Source organism: Rattus rattus, chromosome 13, assembly GCF_011064425.1.
Source record: "Rattus rattus isolate New Zealand chromosome 13, Rrattus_CSIRO_v1, whole genome shotgun sequence".
Taxonomy (NCBI): Eukaryota; Metazoa; Chordata; class Mammalia; order Rodentia; family Muridae; genus Rattus; species Rattus rattus.
In genome coordinates, this window is record NC_046166.1 from 6712871 (window position 1) to 6735933 (window position 23063).

Consider the following 23063-nt stretch of genomic DNA (forward strand, 5'->3'; position numbering starts at 1 on the left):
TCCCTCACGTCAGGTGAAAATTTTATCATTCCAGGGAAACCTATTTCCAAAGAGAACTTCCTCCTGAGTTCTGGGCACCACCACACCTGGCCATGAATAAATCTTAAACACATATATACAAACACTTTTTATTTTGTTTTTAATTTAGAACATGATACATATTCACAAGATTTACACTTTATATCATACTAAAGCAATCTAGAAACACTGTACAGAGCACACTTGAACATTTAGAAGGCTATATATAATCTGTGGTAAAGTCATAGGCATCGTCTTCACTCATTTTATCCAAGATAAAGGATCTGTCAGATGGTTTACCTGTATCAGAGAAAAAGAAAAGTGAAATTTTTTACAAGAGAATAAAGCAATTGTTCTCAAACTGCTTTGTTAGGAGTGCTATTCCCCAACTCACTTGCTGTTGATTGCCCAGGTGACATCTCCCTGGTCTCTTCTACAGGAGTCACATCTGAGATCTCTGCCTGTGGGCAGAGAAATTAGTATGAAATAACAGGTAGCTTTTCATTAACCCTATAGCGATAGGGGTGTCTAACTAGGGATTTGTTAACAGTTCTGTTTTAGATACCTAAACGTACAGGGGCTTTCCTTCTTGTCAAAATGTTTTGTTCTACCTTTGACCCCTTATTCTTTCCATACCGCAATGCTAAAAAACTTCAGCATTAACTCAAGAAACAAAACTTACATTTTTTTCACCAGTAACATGTTCTTGATCATCACCATCCTGTTGGTCTTCTGTCTGTTTTGGTGACTCTTCGGGGATGTCCTTTTCTTCTAGTATTCCATTTGTCAGGCCCGAAGACCGGAAAAGGATTTTATTAGTTAAATGAGGGCCCTTGAGGACTAGTGGAAAGGAATAGAACTCATGTTAATAGAGAAGCCCTCCAGCATTGTCATTCTTATTAACTATCATGATACATTCATTCATGTAACAAACAATTTTACCTTGTATGCTGTGTGCATTATTCTTTTCTAGTTCTTCTAGATTAAAGCCCCTCTTCATGATTACTGTAATATTCTCATTAAAATGAGGAGAATGATTCCAGGATGCAGGGGGATGGCAGTAGTAACCTAATGAGGCACTGGCATTAAAGACAAGATCTGTCAAACATAGGCCAATCCCTATACTCTAAGCTGTCTTCCAAGATACCAATACAGAGACACCTTACCCTGTCCACTCAGACCATAGCAGCTTAGCAGCACTTTCCACATTTGGGCTTCCACCTTTTTGGTGCAGACCTCTTCTCTGAGCAAGTTTAGTAAAAAAATCCAGAGAATCCTTATACCCCGGGACAGTATATTTTAACACCACCTTAAAAGCAAAACATGAACCGTCAGTCCTTAATCTGTATAAAGAACAGTGGTAAAGAGCTCAAGGGAATTCTTTTACCTGTTGACTATCAGCCTGAGACAGGATGGCACTGGCAGCCTCCAATGGTCTTAGAACTTCAATACTTGCTGGACTTCGGAGGGCAAGTGCGGCAGGGGAGTTACAAGGTGAGATAATGAAGCACGGACTATCTATGATTGTGATCTGCTTGTCTAAAGGGACAATCTGCATACTCCTGGGGGAAAAAAGCCACGGAGTTAGCAGGGACATTGTACATCTGAGGGCAAGACAACATGAAGCTCAGGGTTGGATTGAACAAACTCAGCATAGCAGTAAAGTCAGATCCAATCTGTCATCATTGCTTCATGTTTCCTCGAAACCTTAGAATGAACGCTGCAAGATACATAATAATGCCACTTCCTCATTTTTCCAAGACGAGGTCCAACACTACTCTTTCTCTGAGGGAGCTTTCTTTAACTTTTCAAACTCAGCTGTAAGGTACCTGGGCCTTTCCAATGAATTCTCGTAGCCCAGCACCAACTACTCATTTCTTTCTGATCATGGACAGTTCCATTTACCTTGTAAGTCCCATGGAAACTCCAACATTGCAAATCCTTTCTTGTTTTAAACTATTAATGATGCTGCTTTTCCCCACATTTGGGAAACCTACAAGTAAACATAAACTCAGATTATGTTTATAAACTTACTTTCTAGTAGTTGCCTTGCCCATATCAGCAAGTGTTTTAGCACTGAGTTCTTAGATGCCCATGTTTTGGTGAGGTGAGCCAGAGTTTTAACATTTGAGAACAAACCCTTTCTGATTTAACAAACCCATTCACATTTCACAATGTGAAATCCCCACCCAGCACTGAAGTGGAAGAGGCTGAATGAGACGCACCAATCACTCCAACCTGAACATCTTTTCCACAGGACTGCTGAAAACCTCCAAGAAGCTTCCAGAGGGCTTCCTTGCCACAGCAGATTTTACTTTGGAATGGAACAACTTTCTTTTTTATCTTTAAACATAAAAAAAAAAAAAAAAAAGGCAATTTTAATTCTGGTAAATATCACCAGGTGGGATTCAGAAAGTATGGTACCAGAGTCCAGCTCCCAGAAAAACCGCTGGCCTCTACTACCTTTGAGATGATCTTTAATGAAATCAGAGTTGGATCTTATTGTTTTTCACTGTAATCAACATTTTGTATGCTCATCATATTTCAATCATCACAAATATGAAGAAACCCACTAATTCCTCCCACTAATACAGCATACCTTGAATGTCTTCTTTCTGTTCTTTAAGTTTGTTGAGGCTTTGAACACCACTGTTGGCAATTCCTTATTCAAGTAAGTTAGCCAGTTCTCTAAATTCTCTTTTGGTACTAGATCTGAATTGGGAAAAGACACTTCAATTCAGTGATTTAAGACTAGGGTTAGCTGTTGATTGTATTGATCTGCATTTCCCTAATGTTTTGAAAGGAATTAAACGGAAACAAAGTAAACTTGCTCCCCTGCTGCTTGTGTCTTGAGATGCCACATCTCTACTCTCAATCCCCAGTCCCATGTATTCCAGGCTGGAACCGAGAATGACCTTCACCTTTGTTTTGGTTCTTTTTTTTGGAGCTGGGGACCGAACCCAGGGCCTTGCGCTTCCTAGGCAAGCGCTCTACCACTAAGCTAAATCCCCAACCCAACCTTCACCTTTGGAACCTCCTTATATCCGCCCCATGGATGGGATCACAGAGGGGTACCACCATGCTTGGCTTTATGTAGTGACAGGGAACAACCACCTTTTCTGAGTACCGGGCAGGCACTACCCCACGTGTGAGTCTCAGCACCCCCAGTACTGCTCGCTCGCTCAGTCCAGGTACTAAGTCAGCTCATGCCAGTTTTCAGAATTTACTGCTACCTGAGCGGCACCAACTTTCTACGCTTAACAGTGACTGTAAGGCACATTCTTATATTCATTCTCTACAAAATCTATTTCCTCTGCCCCTCATATCTAGAGGCTTGAACACCACTGCTGGCAATTTAGCCAGTTATCCAAATTTTTCTTCTGGGTTCTCTCCCTGGTGCTCAAACCCACCCAGATGCCTAATCATTTCATTTAAATATTTTATCTCACATAGTAACTTATCTTGTACCCTAGTTTAGTTGCGTTTCTGTGTGGGAGTATATGTGGCTAATGCTCACACCAGTTTCTATATGAAATGCAGTGGTTACGGAAACTCTTAAAACCAAAGGAGGCTAAATACCGAAAAGCAGAACAGAAAAATCCAGGCGAATAATCACTTGCAGAGACTACCTCCCCCAGGTCTTGGCCACCACAGCGCACATTCATTGGCTTTGCTGAGGTCAGAGTTGGATCTTATCAGTCTCCAGTGATAATCAGACTGTTCCGATATTTTCCTCATACCTCAGAGCGCTCACACACGCACACACACGCACAAAGATAAAGGGGACTCTGTACTCACCTGACTTATTTAATACAAGTACTAGTTTTTTACATCCACTTTGGATAACAGCTTCTTCTACTTGAGGACACCTGCAACCAAGAGGATCTCTGGCATCCAAAACTTCTAACACAATGTCTGAGGCTTCAATCACCTGTCAAACAAGAACCATCAGAACAGCATCCCTCGTTGAGTAGCACTCACCTTTGACAGTGAGCGTAGAAGGCAGATCCCATGTTTTCACTTTCCTATGACAAATGCTGACGTGTTCATAAGTTACTATACATCAAAGTTGAACAAAGAACCTCACCTAGCAGCTTCCGACTGGACACCGGCCTCCAACCCGTTAGGTCAGAACACATGGTCTACCCCAGCGGAGCTGTGCAGTCTAACAAGCCTCTTTAGAAGGCGGTAGCTTAGACTGGGAAATGCATGCCAGGGCTGGGGAGCTGCAGGAAGCAAGTGCAATGAAAATCCATTCCCACCCTTCAGACTTTAACGGCAGCAGTGGAAGCCAAGTCCACTTTGCAAAGCTGCTGTCAAGGAAGGACTCTTACGTTTTCAAAATTTCATTACCATTTTTGACACTAACCTATACTAAGGTACCTTTTTAAGTTCCTGACAATGTAACTTCTTTGGATTCTGTTTGCCTGATTTAGCTTTCTTTATTTTGGGCTCATCAGATTCCTAAAAGGAAGAAAAAATTAGAAAGAGCAGCTGTTACCACTCTCCACAGGTGTCTACAGGCAACAGATTTAAATAGTTGAGATAACCTACATTTTGTTACTGCCATAAGCCCACTAACTTTTAAGGAAAGGTAGCCTCACCTCCTGAGTTTCCACATTAGATTGCTCATCATCAGGGCTAATTTCAAGTTTTCTTTTTCGTTCTTGCTCTTTTTGCCTGTCAAGTTTCTGCTGCTGTTTTAGTTCTTCAAGCTGTGTCAGAACCATGACAGAAATGAACAGGTGACTAGTGGCAGTATGTTACTTTGGAAAGTAAGGATGGAAAAGGCCACTTTAGCAATCCACTGGCACGGGTCTCCCAGGAACACTTACCTTTTTTTGGATTTTATACCGCTTATGACATAAACTATTCCACTAGAACTTTCGGCCAGCAAAAATTACCTGCTGTTTCCTTAGCTCAGCTTCACGAAGAAGAGCCTCTTTAAAGGGAGCACTATTTGGAACTCCTGGGTCCTTCTTAGGCTTCTTGTGACCCCGCTTTTTAGCTTCCTTCCTTAATTTTCGATGATGTTCTCGAACCTATTGTAAACAGCACTATTCAATCCTCAGTGTTGTACAAAAGAAACTCACCCTATAAAAATGCTTAACCACTTAAAATTTAGGGATAAGTCAGTCTAGGGACAGTTCATAATGCATGCGGAGCACTCTAAAAAAGCAGAACTCCAATTGAAACTATACAGAGAATTAATACGCATACATAAAACAGAAAAATGTCCCTCAGAAGCTTTTTGTAACAATGTCACTGTGCAAACTTTAGGCTTTCTCTTACTCTGCATGTTCCCACAGCTGCAGCCTGTCCAACCATAAATCATTAATAGAGCCTTAGCCACGGAGGAAGAGGATGGAAAAGGCCACTTTAGCAATCCACTGGCACGGGTCTCCCAGGAACACTTACCTTTTTTTGGATTTTATACCGCTTATGACAGGTCATACGTTTACTTGCTTTCTTTAACTCTGCCAAAACAAACAGAGAAAAACTGTACACACAAGTAGCACTCCTTTAAGTTTCTTAAATCACCTAAATGGATGTTTTGCCCTCTCTTGCCAGCAAGCACACCAATGATGTAAGTGCAGTGTTCCTGCACAAGAAGCCAAAGGAGGGCTTCATTACTAGTCCCTCCATAGACAGCACTGAGCTGCCATGTGGGTGCTGGGACTCAATCCTGGGTCTTCACTCCACCCCCAAAATGCTTTATTTATTTATTTTGTGTGTAGGTCAGTCAGAAAGCAATCTACAGGAGTCAGTTCTATTCATCATGTGAGTTTGAACTCGACAGTAAGGCTTAGTGGCAAGGGCCTTTATGACCTTAGCCATATTCCTGGCTCTCAAGAGACTGTTTTATCAGGCCCTGAGGCCTACAAAAATAAGGCTAGCCTGGGCAGCAGAGATCTTGCCTCAACCTTCCCTGAAAAATTATGCTGGGTATTTAATATAACTATATACACCAAAGTGCCAGTCAATTTGACTCGGTAGATCCACAGTGGAACCAGCTTCTAGAGAAAGCACCACAAATCTCAAGATGCAGTAGGTTTCCTTTTTGAATTTTTGACCCATGGTCTCAATACACAGCCCATGCTGGATGCAAACTTTCGAGCCTCTTGCGTTATCCTTTATGTACCGGATTAGGGCGCGTGCCACGGCCGACACACAATAGTTCTGAATAGTTCTAGGAAAACGCCAGGGCCGAAAATAGGCTCAAACAAGCTAACCACACAAGTCTGGCCCAGTCTACCCCTTAAAGGCCTAGCTTTCCTCATACACAACAGGCCCAATTCCGGCCTGGGCCTTCCAAGCGCCAGATCTACGCGGAACTGAGCAATGGCCTCCGGATAGTCTTCTCCCTACAGCCAGAAAGCGCCGCCTGCCCGTTTCGCTCCCGACCCCACTCACTCGGCCTCTTCATCCTGGCCGCGGACGCGTCTGGAGCAGAAGAGGTCTCAGGTACACCTTCCCGTCTCGGGGGCCACGTGCGAACTGGAACTGCGGGCCAACGTCACGCGCTCAAGAAGCTGCCGGAAAGTGTGCTGGGGCTCGGCAGCGTGCGCGCGCACACACACTGTCGCACAGAGTCGGGATCGCTTGGCGGCTACGGGTTGGATTTACGGCAGCACTGGGAGGGGTGAGGGCGGTAAGGGCGGCGGGTGCCGGAGAGAGGGCCGCGGCCAGAGGAGCAATAGCAGCCGTGGCGGCCACGGGGTGGGGCTCGGCGGTCGGGGACCGCGGCCGGGGCTGCAGGCGGCGGAGCGGCGGGGTAAGGCCGGGCCCGGGGCGGGCGGGGCCGCCCCTCCTCGGCCGGCTGCCGGGCCTTTGTGTCGGCCCGGGCGGGCGGGCGGGAGCCGCGGCGGAGGCCCCGCCCCGCGGTGCGGACGCGCTGGTCGGGCTGTGCGCGGGGCGGGGCACGGCGGCGGGGCCTCCGGACAGGCCCAGCAGCCTGGCCGCACCTGCCGCCGGGACAAAGGCTAGCCGGGGTCCGGAAACTCCCCTCGCTGCTTTCCCGCCCGTCGCGGGGCGGCTTCAAAGCTGTCAACGTTTCCTTTAGCCCCAGAACCAGTGACAGGTCGGGCAAACTCTTCTTTCTTCAGACTCTCAAGGCCTCTTTTTTGTTGTTGTTGTTTTTTTTTTTTTTTTTTGGTTTCTTATGCGTTCGGCAAAACTCCCTATTGAGTTTTTTTGTTTTTTGTTTTGTTTTCCTCTTTCCCAATGATTGCCCAAACGGAATATTTTTTTTGTTAGAGAGACTTATTTACAGGCTAGGTACTTAAGCTTCTCATTTGTAACGTCACGACGAATCGAGTGTTTTTAAACTGTGTTTTCTGGTTTTAAAAGTATTTTATGCTTCAAAGTTTTGTTTTCCGAAGAAACGTGCCTTAATATTTTAAGAAATTTTGATTTGAAAGAGGGGACAAAAATATTAAATTCCTGGAAAACAAATGACAAATACACAATAGAATGGATGTAGAAATTCTAAGAATAACTATAGAAGGATGTATTGGAAAATGCTATCCTAACGCAAACTTTTCAAAAATTACTTTAGGAGCCAGGCACAGTAGAAAACACCTGTTCTAGCTCTAGAGTGGTCCAGTTGGAAGCATTGCAAGTTCCAGGCTACTTGGGTTACACAGTGAGACCTTCCTGCCAGGAAAACAAAAAAGTGTCTTTCTTAACCCATTTAGTAGTAGGCTTTTCCCTAAATGTACTTCAGAAGCACATTGGATTCGAAATAGATATTGAGGAACGTAACTTTTGCTTTAGTAGTTTTTAAGATCCAAGATGAAAGATTGGAAAGTGTCCCTGTTTATCTTTGATGTGGCCTTACTTTGTTGGGCTTATGGATCCTCTGCCTAGTTTTCCTGAATGCTGGATTTACAGGCATGTGCCACTGCTGGAGGGTGGGGGAAGTGAGGATAGTATCTTTTGAAGGAGTGTTTGTGATCAAAACAGTAACACATGTGTATGTGCCGATGCATTAATGGGAGTGGAAGAATGTTGATAACTTTCCTTTAGCGTGTGAAACGTAGCTCAAATAATAGTGCATTTCCCAAGTCCTCAAGATAAATTATATACCCATCTAATAGACTATTAGGAAGACATCAAACATCATGAAGGAGCATGCTGACTTGGAAATATATGTTTTTTTCCCCACTCCATTTATGGAAAAGATAGGTGGGTTGAAATGTAGTTCAGTTGGTAGAGTGTTTGGTATATGCATGAAGCACTAGGTTCAGTTCCTCAGCACTACCAAAAAATGGACATGGTGGTACATGTTATCCCAGCATTTAGCACGTGGAGGCAGAAGGCTGAGAAATTCAAATCTTGAGTTCAAGACTAGTTTGGTGTATATAGACCCTGTTGCAGATCTAAAAACAAGCAGGCATCAACGAAGGAGTAGATGAATATTAAAGGCTCTGTCCGAGTGGCAGGCATAAAGGTTTTGCTGTGAAAAGTAGGATTATAATGCCTACTGTTTTTGGTCTTTGAGACATCTTTTTACCAAAATTTTTGTTTTAAGTGTTTGTTACAATGCTAAATATTACTAAAACCCACAGACTACTAAAGGTTAGTATGTTGTCAGGTGTTTGGTTATACTTGATACTTGCACAGTTCCATATTCTTAAGTACTCTTAAAAAAATACAACTTTGTATATGTATGCCTGTGTATGTAGAGTCTAGAGATTCATGGAATTGTCTTCTTATTGCTTTTTTTTAAAATTTATATTAAGTTCTCATTTTTTTCTTACGTGTATGCATGTTTTGTCTTTGTGTATGGCTGCACTATGTATGTGCCTGGTGCCTCAAGAAACCAGAAGAGGGTCCCCTGGAACTGGAATTACAGATGATTTATGGCTGCCACGTGGGTGTTAGAAATCTAATTCAAGCCCTATAGAAGAGTAGCCACCGCTCTTGACCTCTGAGCCACCTCTCCAGGGCTACCTTATCTTTGAAGACAAGGTCTCTCATTGTAGCTGGAGTTGGCGAGGGTTTGACTAGGCTGGCTGCTAGCAAAGCTCAGTGATCTTTACCTCCTCCATACCTTCAGTGATGGAGTCAGAGCCATAAGTTATGCGAGCTTTTGGTGTGGGTGCTGGGGATCTGAGCTCAGGCTCTTGTGCTCCCATGGCAAGTACTTTGACTTTGCTCTCTCCCCAGACTCCTGAGGTATCTGTTATCCACTGGGAGTGTCCAGAGTCATTGTCAGACTCCTGGATCTTCTTTAAATAAGACCATTCTAACATCTGAAATTAAACCCCAGAATCATTTGTTTGCTGCTTATGGATAAAGAAATAATGAAGTAGTATTTAGAGACCATTTTTAAATGATGCCATTTTGTTTTAAACATCTTATATGGGGTTGGGGATTTGGCTCAGTGGTAGAGCGCTTGCCTAGCAAGCACAAGGCCCTGGGTTCAGTCCCCAGCTCCGAAAAAAAGAAAAGAAAAAAAAATAAACATCTTATATGCATTTTCAGAACATTTAGTTTATATCTGGCACTATTTTATAGAATGGGATACAAAAATAAAGAGGACCCAGTTTTTGTGCCTAGGGAGCTTAAGAGGTTTGCTTTGCAATTTCAAAGTAATTTCATGTGCGTTATTTCTTCAGTGCCAAAAGGCTAGGAGTACACTTTGCTGTTTTCATTTTGGGTTTTTGTTTGTTTGTTTGTTTGTTTGTGTGTTTTGAGATGACATTGAATAGTACTTCTGTCTCTACTTTCTTAATGGTAACATTACATGTGTGCACCACCATGCCCAGTTCCATGTGGTGCTGGGATTGAACCTGGGGCCTTTCAATCTGCTAGGCAACCACTCTTCCAACTTAGCTGTTTGCTCAGCCCTTGTTTCCATTTAAAGATGAAGAAACAGATCTGAGTTGCGATTTGTCCAGCATCCTACAGATAATTAGAGGCGGAAGGTCTGACTCCTGAGTGTGGGTCCTTTGTTTCTTTCACATTACATGTTAAAATATATACTTTGGATAAGAAAAATGAAAAAACCCGTCTCTTGTATCTTTTGTCTTTTGAAAGTGTGTTAATGATTAAAGGATCTGGGCTGTCGCATCATCTAAAACTGCAATATACGCAATACTAATAATTTACATTTTTTGTCATTTGCTTTCTAGTGCATTATAAAAAGTCATTTTAAATTGCCAAAATAATTGAAGACTTTTAAAGCTCTGCTAAACTTAAATGCCGTGTCTTTTCAGTGCAGATAGAACTTTGAGAAAGAAATGTTTTTCTCTGATTCTTGGGTGGAGGGAGGAAGAATTTTGTAGAGTTTGCTCTCATGAGCCTTCTTGGTTTGTTCCAGCTTGCCAACACTTGGTGTCACATGTGAGCCTCCCACATGTGTTCACTCTCCATTCCAGCTCTGTGATTGAACTCTGCTCTTATTGACTAGGGGGCACTTGGGCAGGCATGCTTCATTCCTGGAATTGACAGTCATTTCATGTGAGTAAAGGTGAAACTCAGTGAGACATTTCTAAGCATGTGGAAGCATTGGGTTTTTAAATGAAAGAAATGTCAGGTGCACCTGAGAACTGACTGATGTGCCTGTGTCTCTCTCTTTAGCAGTTCTACTTGAATGTATGTTTTCTGTCTGTTCGTAACTCATTTTTATCCCTATTTCCCCTTTCTCTGCCTTGTTCTTCTCTTTCAGTTCTGAATAGACTAACTGAATAAGCCCTTATAAAGCCCTCCCTTCTCTCACTGGCTTCAGTTGGCCTGCAGACATAATGAGGAGATTGGCTTTTCGAGGCGCTGGTTGTGCTCTGGTAAAGCTGGTAAATTACTGATCATCTTCACCCTTTCCTGTCTCTGTCGCTCTTTACCTTTCCCTCAACGTTCGGAAGTTTGTAATAATTCTTCCCATACGAGTCCCTCCTGTGTTTATCAGAGCGTTTCCAAGGATTAATCCTTAATTTCATTAAATTGTGGAATTATGGCCAGTTCGCAGTCTTTTATAAACAACAACAGAACCTGGGTGTTCTTAACCTAAGGATGTAGAAACTTTTAACTACTTTTAGTCAATTTCAGACTAATATACTTGGTAATTAAACCAAAGCCTGTAAGAAGGAACATGATCACTGTGGGTTCTGTTTTAAACAGAGTGTGGACTTTAGTTCAAAGCAAGAGATAGTGGGCCCCTCTTGTTTCTTACTTGCTCAACAGATTTTTTTGCTTGTTTTTGTTCTTGCTTTCTATTTCCTGGAGATCCCCAATTTTTCTTTCTGTAGTTCAGGCAGCCACTGGTCTTCTGTTGTTTATTTAGTTGAGCGAGACTTAAGTCTTTGTTACTTTTACCTTTAGGAAAGCCCTTTGAGATTATAATGCACTCACTATTTGATAGGACTGTTAAATTATGTAAGCACTGTAGGACGTCCTGGGGTCTATGCCCTTTACCTATAGTAATTTATCTCTGTGGTTGCATTTCTTACATTATAGCCAAATGTGTATATTGTAAAGTTATGTTAAAAATGGTTTCTTTTCCTTTTTTTATTTGAGACACTATGTAGCCCAGGCCGACCTAGAGCTCAATATGTAGACCATGCTGGCCTTGAATGCACAGAGAGCTCCCCTGGCTTTCTTGTCAAGTGATGGGGTTAAAGTGTCTATCAAAGAATAGTGTCTTAGAGATGAGGAAGGCATCTCAGTGGGTAAAGAACTCGTGCAAAGGTGAGGATCTGACTTCGGATCCCCAGCACCCACTTAGAAGCCATGTGTAGGTAGGAGTGTCTGTAGCCCTCTCAGTGGAGGGGCAGAGACAGGTAGGTCTCAGGCACTGACTGACTAGATATTCTCCAGGGTTAATAAACAACCCTTTGTCCAAAATAGGGGGAAGGTGCTAAAAGGAGACATGGTCTCCAGCATCAGGCGCACATGTGATGCACAGATGCTTAGGCAGGCAAGACGCTGTACACAGCAAAAGTAACTTTCTTAAACGTCTAGCACGCATAGGAAACCACATTTCAGGATAAATCTGGAGTAGACATGGTAGGCTAATTTAGAATGATTGACATATAAATGTGTGTACTTCTGCCAAATTTGCCCCATTAGAGTTTGACAGTACAGCATTCTGATAAGTACAAGGCTAAAAATCATTGAAGTCTAGGACTTAAATTAACAAAAGAACTTAGAGCTAGTTCAGTTCCTCTGGAAAGAACTATCAGCTGTCTTAAATGGACGAGCAGTTTGGTGATGTGTGTCCAGCTGAGAGTTAGTTGACATTGTTGACGATTAAATATAAGAACTTGGCTAATTATTTCTTATAGAAGAAGTTGGAGTCCATGGGGTCCAAGAGAAGAAGAGCCACCTCCCCGTCCAGCAGTGTCAGTGGAGACTTTGATGATGGGCACCATTCTGTGCCTACACCGGGCCCAAGCAGGAAAAGGAGAAGACTGTCCAATCTTCCTACCGTAGATCCTGTAAGTAGCCAAGGCTTCATGCTTCTGCCCGCTTGCCCGTGGTTTGCCTACCCTTCCCTCTTTGCAGCAGTTGAGCAGCTACATGGCCTTTTCCCCCTCTGGTTTGATAGGTTTGTAGAAGTCTGTCTATAGCCACAAGTCTAACAGTAATGGTGTAATTTAATATTTTGAAGTTAAAATATCAATGAATTGTGTTATATATGTGGTGAGGGCCTGGAGAGATGGCTCATCAGTTAAGAGCATTGGCTGCTCCTCCAAAAGTTCTGAGTTCAATTCCCAGCACCCACTTGGTGGCTCACAACCATCTGTAATGAGATCTGATGCCCTCTTCTGGCCTGCAGGTGTACATGCAGATAGAGCACTCATACATTGAATAAATAGATGTTTAAAAAGGAGGTGAGCACTGCGTCTATATGTTGTGGCCAGAGTGCAGAGGTGAGCAGACAGCTTGAGGGAGTCCAGTCTTCTTTTCCCATGCAGATTAAACTCAAGTCAGGGCTGGCAGCAAGTTGTGAGCACTGTTCAAGTTACTGAAATATGGTTATATTTGAGGCTCTCTCCAGTTTCACATGACGCATAGATTCCAGCGTGGAATAGAAACAAATGAATAAACTGTAATAAAGTACTGGCACCCAGTAGGACGTTCTAAGATGAAGAGTTTGTGATGTGGGGAAAGAGGAGCTAGTGAGTTAGCTTAGTAGTTTAATGTGCTTGCTTGAGTGTACAATCCTCCGTCTTAGACTCTCAGTACTAGAATTAAAGTTGTGTGTCCCTAATGCCCAACTTAGGTGACTTTTTAAAAAAAAATTTATTTTTTATGAGTATGAATTTTTTTTTGCCTGTATGTTAAAGGCACTGTGTACTTGGAGACCAAGAAAGGGTGTCAGACACCCTATACCTCAAGCTGTAGGCAGTTATTAGCTGCTGTGTAGGTGCTGGAAATCAAATTCAGATCCTTTGAAAGAGTAGCTAGTACTCTTAACCACTGAGCTCTCTCTCTAGCTCCCTTTTTTTTTTTTTTTTTTTTTCTTTCATGTATATGAATACACAACACACCAGAAGAGGGCATTGGAACCCATTACAGATGGTTGTGAGCCACCATGTGGCTGCTGGGAATTGAACTTTGGACCTCTGGAAGAGCAGCCAGTGCTCTTAACCACTAAGTCATCTCCCCAGCGCCCCAAACTTTTTTTTTTTTTTTTTTCGGAGCTGGGGACCCGAACCCCAGGGCCTTGCGCTCCCTAGGCAAGCGCTCTACCACTGAGCTAAATCCCCAACCCCTATTTTTTTAAGTTATATTATTTTTTAAACAGGAGGATTATATAAGCCAATAAGCTGATTTAGTCTAAAAGAAAGTCAGAATCAGACATGGTAATGAATACCTGTGATCTTAGTACCAGGAAATGAAGGTGGGGGACACAGATCTAACAAAAGTTATAAAAACCGAGAGTATTTTCTGTTAGTTTATTTATATATTTATTTGGTGTTTTGAGGCAGGGTCTTACTGTATAGTCCTGGCTGGCCTACAACTCACTCTATAGACCAGGTTGGCCTTAAATTAGAGCTGCCTCCTGCTTCTGTCTCCCAAACATTATTTTAAAAACTGTCCTTTCAGCAGTTATCAGACTTGGGATCCCATTGGGTAATTTGGAGGTTTTTCCTTTCTGGAAATGTTTTTATCAAAGAATTGTTGATAGGCCTTCATTGGATGTTGTGTGGTGAGTTTCTTTTCTTCCTTTGAGTAGATTGCTGTGTGCCATGAACTCTATAACACCATCCGGGACTATAAGGATGAACAGGGCAGACTCCTCTGTGAGCTGTTCATTAGGGCACCGAAGCGGAGGTGAGTTGGGAACACGGGTGTAAGTGAGAACATTTGACAAAGGGTCCAAAGGTAACGTGTTCAGTAATTACGGGTTTTTTTTGTTTTTGTTTTTGTTTTTTGGTTTTTTTTTTTGTAAGAAATGGGTTGAATCTGGCATTCAATTTTAGTCTTTTTTTTTAATCTTAATTTCAGCCTTATTCATCAAGATAATTTATTTACTTATTTGTGTGTGTGTGTGTGTGTGTGTGTGTGTGTGTGTGTGTGTGTGTGTGCATGCACATGCTAAATTGTGCATATGGAGAACTTGCAGGAGTTGATTTTCATGGTTTTTAATGTATGTAGGTGTGGAGATTTTATAACTATATTCATTTATGAGCATATCTATATTCCCTAGCTCTTTCTACTGACACAGCATGAAATGAGCAGAGTCGGGGATGACCCTGGAGAACTGTGTGGGGTATGGAAAGTGATGAGAACATTTTAGGAGACCATAGAAAATAGATATTGTCAGCTGAGTGTGATGGTTCTTGCTTACATTCCTATCATTCAGGAGACTGGGGCAGGTGGATCATGGTTGGGAGGCCTGCCTGAGCTACACAGTAAATTCTAGGTCAGCTTGGAATAGATAATGAGACCCTGTCTCAAAACATGAAAAATTAGAACAAAATATAGAAGCAACCCTAAAAAGGACACCCACTTAGCTCACATTGAAGCAGTTTGATAATAACATGGGCCATGTGTGGTGGCATTGAGAAGTGGGTAGAAATGTGTGAATTCAAGGCCAGCCTGGCCTACACAATGAGACTCAGGACAGCCAGGGCTACATAGTTGTGGCCCTGCCTCAACAACAGTGACTGTTGCTGTCATAGCCTTTAGCCCATTGGTGAAGTAGTAACTCAGGAATCCATAGGAAAGTAATAAATGAATAAATTGAAAGTGTGACTAGGAATGGGCTTTCTGAATATATTTCCCTATGAAGTTCAAATGAAGCAGTAGAGAAACCTGGCAGACACTGCCATGATCAAATGATCAGAGGTAACCTTATCAGGTTAATAGAATAAGACAAAACCATGTGCCAGCTGGTAAGATAGAGTGAGATATTGCCACATCATCTCTTCCAAACTGTCCTTTAAAGAACAGGAAACCAGAAGAAACACTGCGGTTGAGTAATGCTTTACAAAATAGTCTATAATCTTCAAAAACATGTGAAAAGCAAGGAAAGCTGAATAGCTATTTAGAATGAAGGAAACTAAGAAAATAAAATGAAAGCAGGATTCTATACTCAATTTTTTTCACTGTGAAGGACAAGATTGGAATAGCTGGGAGAATATAAATAAGGCGAGTGGATAAGGTACCACAGCCAACTTTGTTTCCCGGTTTTGAATGGTGGTCCCTTGATTGTATGAAATCAGTACTCTAACATATGTCAGTGCTTACTCAATTGTTTTGGAACATACGTTCTTCAGGATGTTCTTAACATTAAAAATACATGTTTTTTAACATTTATTAATTTTGTGCACACACTCATTCAAGTATACACAACTTGGAGGAGTCAGTTCTCCGTCCACTGTTTAGCTCTGGAGGTTGAACTCAGGTTGTCAGGCTTAGGAGCATGCGCCCTCCTTCCCTGTGTAGCATATTGCTGATTCGTGTTCTTAGAACTTTTATGACAGAGTTAAACTTTTTTAAAGCAAATATATATAGTGGAAGAGTAACTATAAGCTCTCCAAAGGTAGTAAACCATTAATGACCATGACACTCTTTGAATGTATTCATTTTTCTTTTCATATCTAAAAGGGAGCCAAGGAGCTAAATAACCCTATTGAGAAAGTAATCACTCAGATCATGTTAGGTTTGCTTGTTTTGTGGAACTCCTTTAGAAAAAACACAAAATAAGAAATGTCATGAACCCCAAGAAATTATCTTAGGGACTTAATTCTCATAATTGTCTCTGAAATTCCTTTGTGCCCCCCTGAGTGTCTCCTTTTCAGGGTGTAACTCTTGTCACTATCCTGGGTTTCCCATTTCTTGCCCCTCTTTGGTGGTGTTGAGGTTGAACCAGGGCCATGCTTGTTCTAGGCAAGGACCCTGTCAGAGTTACATTCCTAGCCCCACTGTCTGAATTTTGTGTTAATATTCTTATACGATTGTGTCTACATCTTTCATATTTGTTAAGCATCTGTCTCCTTTCTAAGTTTATTAGTTAATTATGAAGTATAAGTAATAGTACATGGCCAGAAAAGGCTCTGCGATCACTAAGTGAGGAAAAATAATCCATTTTATAACTGTTTTTCAGGACAGGCTCTCATCATGTAGCTCCAATTGTCTTGGAACTCAGTGTGTAGACCAGGCTTACCTCAAACGCACAGTGATCTGCCTGCCTCTGTCTCCTTAGTGCTGGGGTTAAAGGTGTGCACTGTGCTTCACTCACTGTGTAATTTTTAGAAAGAACTTTGAATTTTGTTGTGAGCCATTTTGGAAACGAGGAAATGTAAGTTATCTTTATAGAAGATACCATGCACATAGGTTTAGTTCTGGTACCCTTAAATACTTATATTTATATTTAACCTTAGATGTTTAACATATAAACCTGATCATCAATGTTAGCTTAGATTTTTTTTGTATGATTAATATGTATTGTGAAAAGAGAGAACAGCTGCATTTTGCTTTTGTTATTTCCTTTTGCTCTAGTAATGAGGGAGAGTCTCTTGGGGAATTTGTAATTAGATTGGTTACTTAGTGTTTTGGATATTACGCAAATAGATTTAAAATAAAACTTTTATGTGCTTTGAATTAGTGTCATTAAAACATACTTAAATTATAACAGAAATCAACCAGACTATTATGAAGTGGTTTCTCAGCCCATTGACTTGATGAAAATTCAACAGAAACTTAAAATGGAGGAGTATGATGATATTAATCTACTGACTGCTGACTTCCAGCTGCTTTTTAACAATGCAAAGGCCTATTATAAGGTAAGAAAGCATCAGTTTTGGATGTATCTAATTTTATAATTATCTGTTTTGTTTTTTTTTAAATCTTTGCTTTTAAGTCTTCGTGTATTTAATTTGGGATACTGCATAGGTTTAAACTGACGTTGAGCTGCTGCTCCTCTCTCCTCCATCTTCAGAGCACTAGGATTAGAGGGCCATGATCGTCACCATGCCTGGCATCTTTAAAGGGTGTGTGTGCGTGCGTGTGCATGTGTGTGCATGTGCATGATTATATATGTGCAGTGCCCATAGAGGCCAGAAGAGAACATCGTGTCCTCTAAAACAAGTTACAGATGGTTGTGAGCTGTTGTGTAATTGCTCAGAACCAAACCCTAGTCCTTTATAACAACAGCCAGTGCTCAGATAAGTAATAGTTTCTTTTATTTTTGTTAATGTCCAATTTCCATTTTTGTAGTTGGTTGGGGGCATTTTTTGTTTGTCTTGTTGAGACAGAGTCTCAATATATAACAAAGCTGGCTGCCTTACCAACGTTACTGGCTTGTGTATCTTTCAGTAAAGGGACAATTGTGCAGGTTTGGTGTTTTTCTCAGTCCTTTTTGCTTTGTTTCTTTCATAAACTGATCAGGTATTTTTGCCCATTTTTATTTTAATGTTTTGGTACTTTTATATTCTAGAAATTAAAAAATATTTTTAATATTAATCCTTTTAAATTGTATGTTTCAAATATCTTAAATATTTGAACTTTTAAAATGTTTTTAAATTATGTTTTAAGCTTTCTTTTTGATCCTACTAAAACAGGTACTATTGAACAGTAACCTCAGCCTCCAGTTTTTGTAGTCTCTTTGATGAAATAAGTTTTTATTTTCATGTAATAAAATATATTGTTCTTGCAAGGTGTAGTGGCACACACCTTTAATCTCAGTGCTCAAGTGGCAGGTAGAAATCTGGTAGAATACGGTCAACCCAATCTATATATAGAGTTCCAGACCAGCCAGGGATAAAAAGTGAGACCTTGTATTAAAAAGAATCTGATTTTTTTTTTTGTTTATACCTTTATGTGTCTTGGTTTAGAAATTCCTTTTGCCTGAATGTTTAAAACTACTTTTGCATTTTCTCTTAAAAATTTTATAGAGACAGTATGGTGGCACACACCTTTACTTTTTCAATTTTTAAAATTGCTTTTATTTTTGTGTATGAGTGTTTATCTCCATTTAAGTCTGTGCAGAATGTGTTGCCTATGGAGGACAAAAGATGAATTTGATTTTTTTTTCTGGAGCTAAAATTATAGACAGTTGAGAGCTGCCATGTTGGTATATGATGTGGGTGCTGGGACTTGAACTCAGGTCACCTGTGAGAGCAGTAGATGTTTTTAACATCGAGCCTTCTATTCAGGCTCCATAACCTGGGTTGGTTTTTTTTTAATTTCCCACCCCCATAACCTGGGTTTTTAAATCTTTTTTTCGGAGCTGGGGACCGAACCCAGGGCCTTGCGCTTGCTAGGCAAGCGCTCTACCACTGAGCTAAATCCCCAACCCCCATAACCTGGGTTTTAACTAGAGTATTTCAACTCTCGGATTATGTTAGTTTTACTATGCTCAGAATGGTAGTAAACTTCAGTATCCATACTTTTCATATTTCCATCCATTTAGGTTCAGTAATTAACATTATGTTTGAATGTATTCCTACCATCAAATTTTGACTGTTAATTTTCTTGCTTTTTAATACATTTTGTTAATTTTTTAAAAATCTACTTCCTTTTTGGTTTTAGTTTTGACATATTTCCCCCCTAAATTTTAGTATTTGTAACATCTTAATATCTTAGTCAAGGACCTTTTTCTTTTCTATTAAAGAAAAACAAAAACAAAAACAAAAAAGCTAGGTGGTGGTGGCACTTGCCTTTTATCTCAGTACTCTGGAGGCTGAGGCAGGTGGTTATCTATGAATTCGAGGACAGCCTGGTTTACAGAGCAAGTTCTAGAACAGCCAGGGCTACATAGAGAAACCCTCTCTTGAAATTTAAAAAAAAAAAAAAACACCTCAGGGTCTCACTGTGCCAAGCAAATGGTTACCTCAGGTCTGTCTCCAGCCTCCAGACCTCTGAGGTCAGTAGTTCACTTGTCAGAACGAGAAGCTATCACATCACTACGGCCTGCAAGACCATCCGCTAATAATGCTGAGCACCTCTACCTATTCACGCTGCCTAGTACTTCTTATGTGACAGAATTTGAAATGTAGAAATAAATATTTTACATAATTTTTTACTCACATTTATAACTTTATTGTTTTGAGACAGAGTCTTTTTATACAGCCCTGACTTTGCCGGTGCTCACTGTGTAACCTGAGCTGACTTCATGCTCATGACAGTATTTTATTACAAGTATTAGAATTTCAGGCTCATGCTACAACATCCGACTTTTTACCTCTTTATTTTCTTCATTGTTTTAAAAGCTGAAAACTTGCTTAGCAAGCACAAACCCTTGGGTAGATCCTCAGCACACAAGAGAAAAATAACAGTTGGATATAAAGTTATCTGTTACCACAACTGCAGTTTCTTTAGAGGGGATCTCTGTTTCTCTGGCCTTTCCCCTCTTATTCTCTCTCTTTGGTTTATTGTGATGCATCCAGCCTCCCCTTTCTTTTTACCTGTGAGTTTTGCTCTGTAAATCTTGCATTGATATTTTTTTCTCAGGGGGTGTTTTTCAGCCTTAATATTTTCATATATTGCCTTTATACCATTCTGTCTTCTTCTAGAACTTGTGCCTTAGTTAGGGTTTCTCTTGCTGTAAAGAGACACTGTGACCATGGGAGCTCTTATAAAGGAAACTATTTAACTGGGGCTGGCTTACAGTTCAGAGGTTTGGTCATCGTAGTAGCAGGAAGCACAGCAGCAGCAGACAGACATGGTGCTGGAGACACAGCTGATCTATATCTGTATCATCAGGCAGCAGGAAGAGAATGAGACGTTGGGCCTGAAACCTCAAAGCCCTTCCTCAGTGACAACTTCCTCCCACAAGGCCACACCTCCCAATAGTTCCACTCCCTATGAGCCTATGGGGCCATTTTCATTCACACTACCACAGCTATTTTATTAGACTTTCGTCACGTCTTTGCTTCTTTGAAACATGTCTCTGCTTTTGTGTATTTAGGTATTGGTTTTTAGTTTAATTTTTTCAGTTTTCTGAAGTTTGCTGGTAGTCTAATATAAAATGGAAGTAATTTCACCAGTTATTTCTATCTTTTATAGCAACAAGTCTTTATATTGGAATTTTTATATAAATAATTAATTTTAAGTTAGTAAATAATTTATCTTCTGCCTCAAGTGTTTCTGTAAATTTACTTAAGGATGAGTAGTCAGGTTTTTGTCTTTTAGAAAATGGATTAAGGTCTGCATCTTCTAATCATAAGCACTTGGAAATAATTATAATTGTATTTTCCGATTTGTCTCTTAAAATAGCAGTTCTCTGTTAAACAGGATGATTTAAAACTAGAAATTGAATTATCAGTAAAAGTAAATGTTTCTTTCTCTTCTCTTTGCTAATGTATAGCCAGATTCCCCTGAGTATAAAGCTGCTTGTAAACTCTGGGATTTGTACCTTCGAACAAGAAATGAGTTTGTTCAGAAAGGAGAAGCAGATGATGAAGATGATGACGAAGATGGGCAAGACAATCAAGGAACGATGGCTGACGGCGTAAGTGTGAGCACACAGCAGCAGAGTGGTCGCCTTAGTTGGGAATACCTGGTTTCCTTAAGGTAGAGGACAGTTAGCACTAGAGAAGAAAAGCAGAGAGGCAAGCAGGCTGAAGCTTGGCAGGTGTTGGGAGTAAGGAGGTGGAAAAGAAAGAAAGGCACTCATTTTGCAGTAGAGGTTGAAAGGCAGCCGCATGGCATAAGGGGAGAGGGACTTCAAAGAAAGAAAACTCAAAGTATCCAGGAAAGCGTGCTTTAGTCTTTTGGCCAGTATCTGGAAAGATGGTGGGGAAAGAAGGTAAAAGGGAAGAAAAATTATACTCTGGGTGCTTTCTCAGTACTTAAAGGAATTAGATGGGCTTAACAGTGTGACCAGGACGCACGCTCTGTAAGCAGCTGTCAGGTTTATTGGACTGCACTGAGCAGCTGCTGTTGGTCCTATGGCATGCCAGCTGCGTTCTGAACTCTGCGATTGCGCATTTGCTCTTACTGTGCTTAGGAAGAAATTGATTTTAAAATGATTTTTTTCTTTTCTATTTTTCGGAGCTGGGGACCAAACCCAGGGCCTTGCGCTTGCTAGGCAAGCGCTCTACCACTGAGCTAAATCCCCAACCCCTTAAAATGATTTTTTTAAATTTTGCGTGCATATGTATGTATGTCTGTGTGAGGATGTTAGATGTCCTGGAACTGGAACTACAGACAGTTGTGAGCTGTCATGTGGATCCTGGGAATTGAACCTGGGTCCTCTGGAAAAGTAGCCAGTGCTCCTAACTACTCAGCCCTCTTTCCAGCCCCCTAGAAGTAAGTGTGAACAGTGGGTGTGGATGTTGTGCCTCCATGTGTGTTACTTGTGCCTGGTACGTAAAGAGGCACATAAAAGAGAACTAGCAGGATATCGCTTGCTAAGCCCAGCCTTTCTACACCTCCAGCCAAAAAGGAAAGTTTAGGACGTGGCTTTGAAACTTTTTATTTCTGATACTTTCATACATGTAGTTAATGAATTTTGGGTTTGTTTTATTATGGCTCCCCATTACCTTCTCCCATTTCTCAGCCTTTTCTGCTGAAACTCTTCCCAACAAAGGGCTTGCCTGTCTTTATTCATTTATTTCATTTACATAATTGATGAAAAATAGAGAAATCTTACATATTCATTTTATGTCTTTTATAGCTGTAAGTCTTTTTTTTTTTAAAGTGGAAGGCATTTTCAAGCTCCTAGTTTTTATTTAAGATAAAATTTTATATTTTATTTTGCTTTGCTACAAAATTTTAGTTAGAATATAGATTATTTGGGGACTAGAGAGATGACTAAGAGGTTAAGAGCACTGACTGCTGCCAGAAGTCCCAGAATCCGTTCCCTGCACCCACATGGTGGGCTACGCCTGTCAGTAACGCCAAGATCTGATACTGTCACATAAACATATTTGCAGGCAGAAAACACCAATGTAAAATAAAAATAAATTTTAAAAAATGAATTTAAAAAAGTATAGATTATTTGACTTTATTTTACGTCTATGTATGTATGATTTTTCAAAGATAGTTTGTAAAAACCCTCTAGGATACATTATCATATGTTTTAAATTATATTCTTCTTAGCCTGTGTCTTAGGGTTTTACTGCCGTGAACAGACACCATGACCAACACAACTCTTATAAGGACAACATTTAATTGGGGCTGGCTTATAGGTTCAGAGGTTCAGTCCAGTATCATCAAGGCAGGATCATGCAGCGTCCAGGCAGGCATGGTGCAGGAGGAGCTGAGAGTTCTACATCTTCATTTGAAGGCTGCTAGAAGAATACTGACTAGGGTATTAAAGCCCATGCCCACAGTGACACACCTATTCCAAAAAGGTTACACTTCTTAATAGTGTCCCACCTTGGGCCAAACATATACAAACCATCACAGCCTGACTTGTATTAGCATTGATTTATATATTTGATCATCTCAGCCTCCTATTATCATATCTTGCCCTGCTTCCACTACCTCCAAACTATGGCAAGTCCAGCGTATGGGGTTCATGGGATCCAACTCAGGGCTTCTTATATTTTAGGCAGACACGCTACAAACTGAGCTAAATATCTAATCTTGAAACTTTTAAATCAAGAATGATTTTCCCATTAGTTTCTCAATTCCTGGAATAA

The 23063-nt window shown here is 40.8% G+C and overlaps 2 protein-coding genes and 3 non-coding genes across 32 annotated transcripts in view; 1 reads left to right on the top strand and 4 right to left on the bottom strand.

Moving 5' to 3' along the window:
• Positions 1 to 114: 114 nt before the first annotated feature.
• Positions 115 to 6567, bottom strand: Gnl3 (G protein nucleolar 3). The gene is made up of 15 exons (XM_032918728.1): positions 6433 to 6567; positions 5437 to 5495; positions 4923 to 5060; positions 4623 to 4733; positions 4402 to 4482; positions 3817 to 3949; positions 2618 to 2730; positions 2244 to 2361; positions 1924 to 2011; positions 1406 to 1580; positions 1185 to 1327; positions 961 to 1097; positions 701 to 858; positions 413 to 479; positions 115 to 318 (listed from the first exon to the last, which is right to left on the bottom strand). The coding sequence occupies exons 1-15, from the start codon at positions 6443 to 6445 to the stop codon at positions 239 to 241; spliced, it is 1614 nt and encodes a 537-aa protein (XP_032774619.1). The 5' UTR covers positions 6446 to 6567; the 3' UTR covers positions 115 to 238.
• Positions 1636 to 1715, bottom strand: LOC116915147. The gene has a single exon (XR_004389817.1). It is a non-coding gene; the product is annotated as a small nucleolar RNA SNORD69 (small nucleolar RNA).
• Positions 2493 to 2572, bottom strand: LOC116915152. The gene has a single exon (XR_004389820.1). It is a non-coding gene; the product is annotated as a small nucleolar RNA SNORD19B (small nucleolar RNA).
• On the bottom strand, positions 3685 to 3761 carry LOC116915146. Its single transcript, XR_004389816.1, has one exon. It is a non-coding gene; the product is annotated as a small nucleolar RNA SNORD19 (small nucleolar RNA).
• Positions 6568 to 6674: 107 nt separating the features above from the next.
• Positions 6675 to 23063, top strand: part of Pbrm1 (polybromo 1) — a 99104-nt gene continuing 82715 nt past the window's right edge. For 8 of the 28 annotated variants that reach the window (XM_032918695.1, XM_032918708.1, XM_032918702.1 and 5 more), the window contains exons 1-7: positions 6675 to 6793; positions 10346 to 10485; positions 10694 to 10817; positions 12306 to 12458; positions 14204 to 14301; positions 17111 to 17258; positions 20783 to 20926. In XM_032918695.1, coding sequence (XP_032774586.1) covers positions 10770 to 10817; positions 12306 to 12458; positions 14204 to 14301; positions 17111 to 17258; positions 20783 to 20926 — 591 coding nt within the window. In that variant the 5' untranslated portion in view covers positions 6675 to 6793; positions 10346 to 10485; positions 10694 to 10769. Of the gene's footprint in view, positions 6794 to 6934; positions 7100 to 10345; positions 10486 to 10693; positions 10818 to 12305; positions 12459 to 14203; positions 14302 to 17110; positions 17259 to 20782; positions 20927 to 23063 lie in introns of those variants that run through there. The other 20 variants (XM_032918710.1, XM_032918717.1, XM_032918718.1 and 17 more) reach the window with 12 other exon arrangements.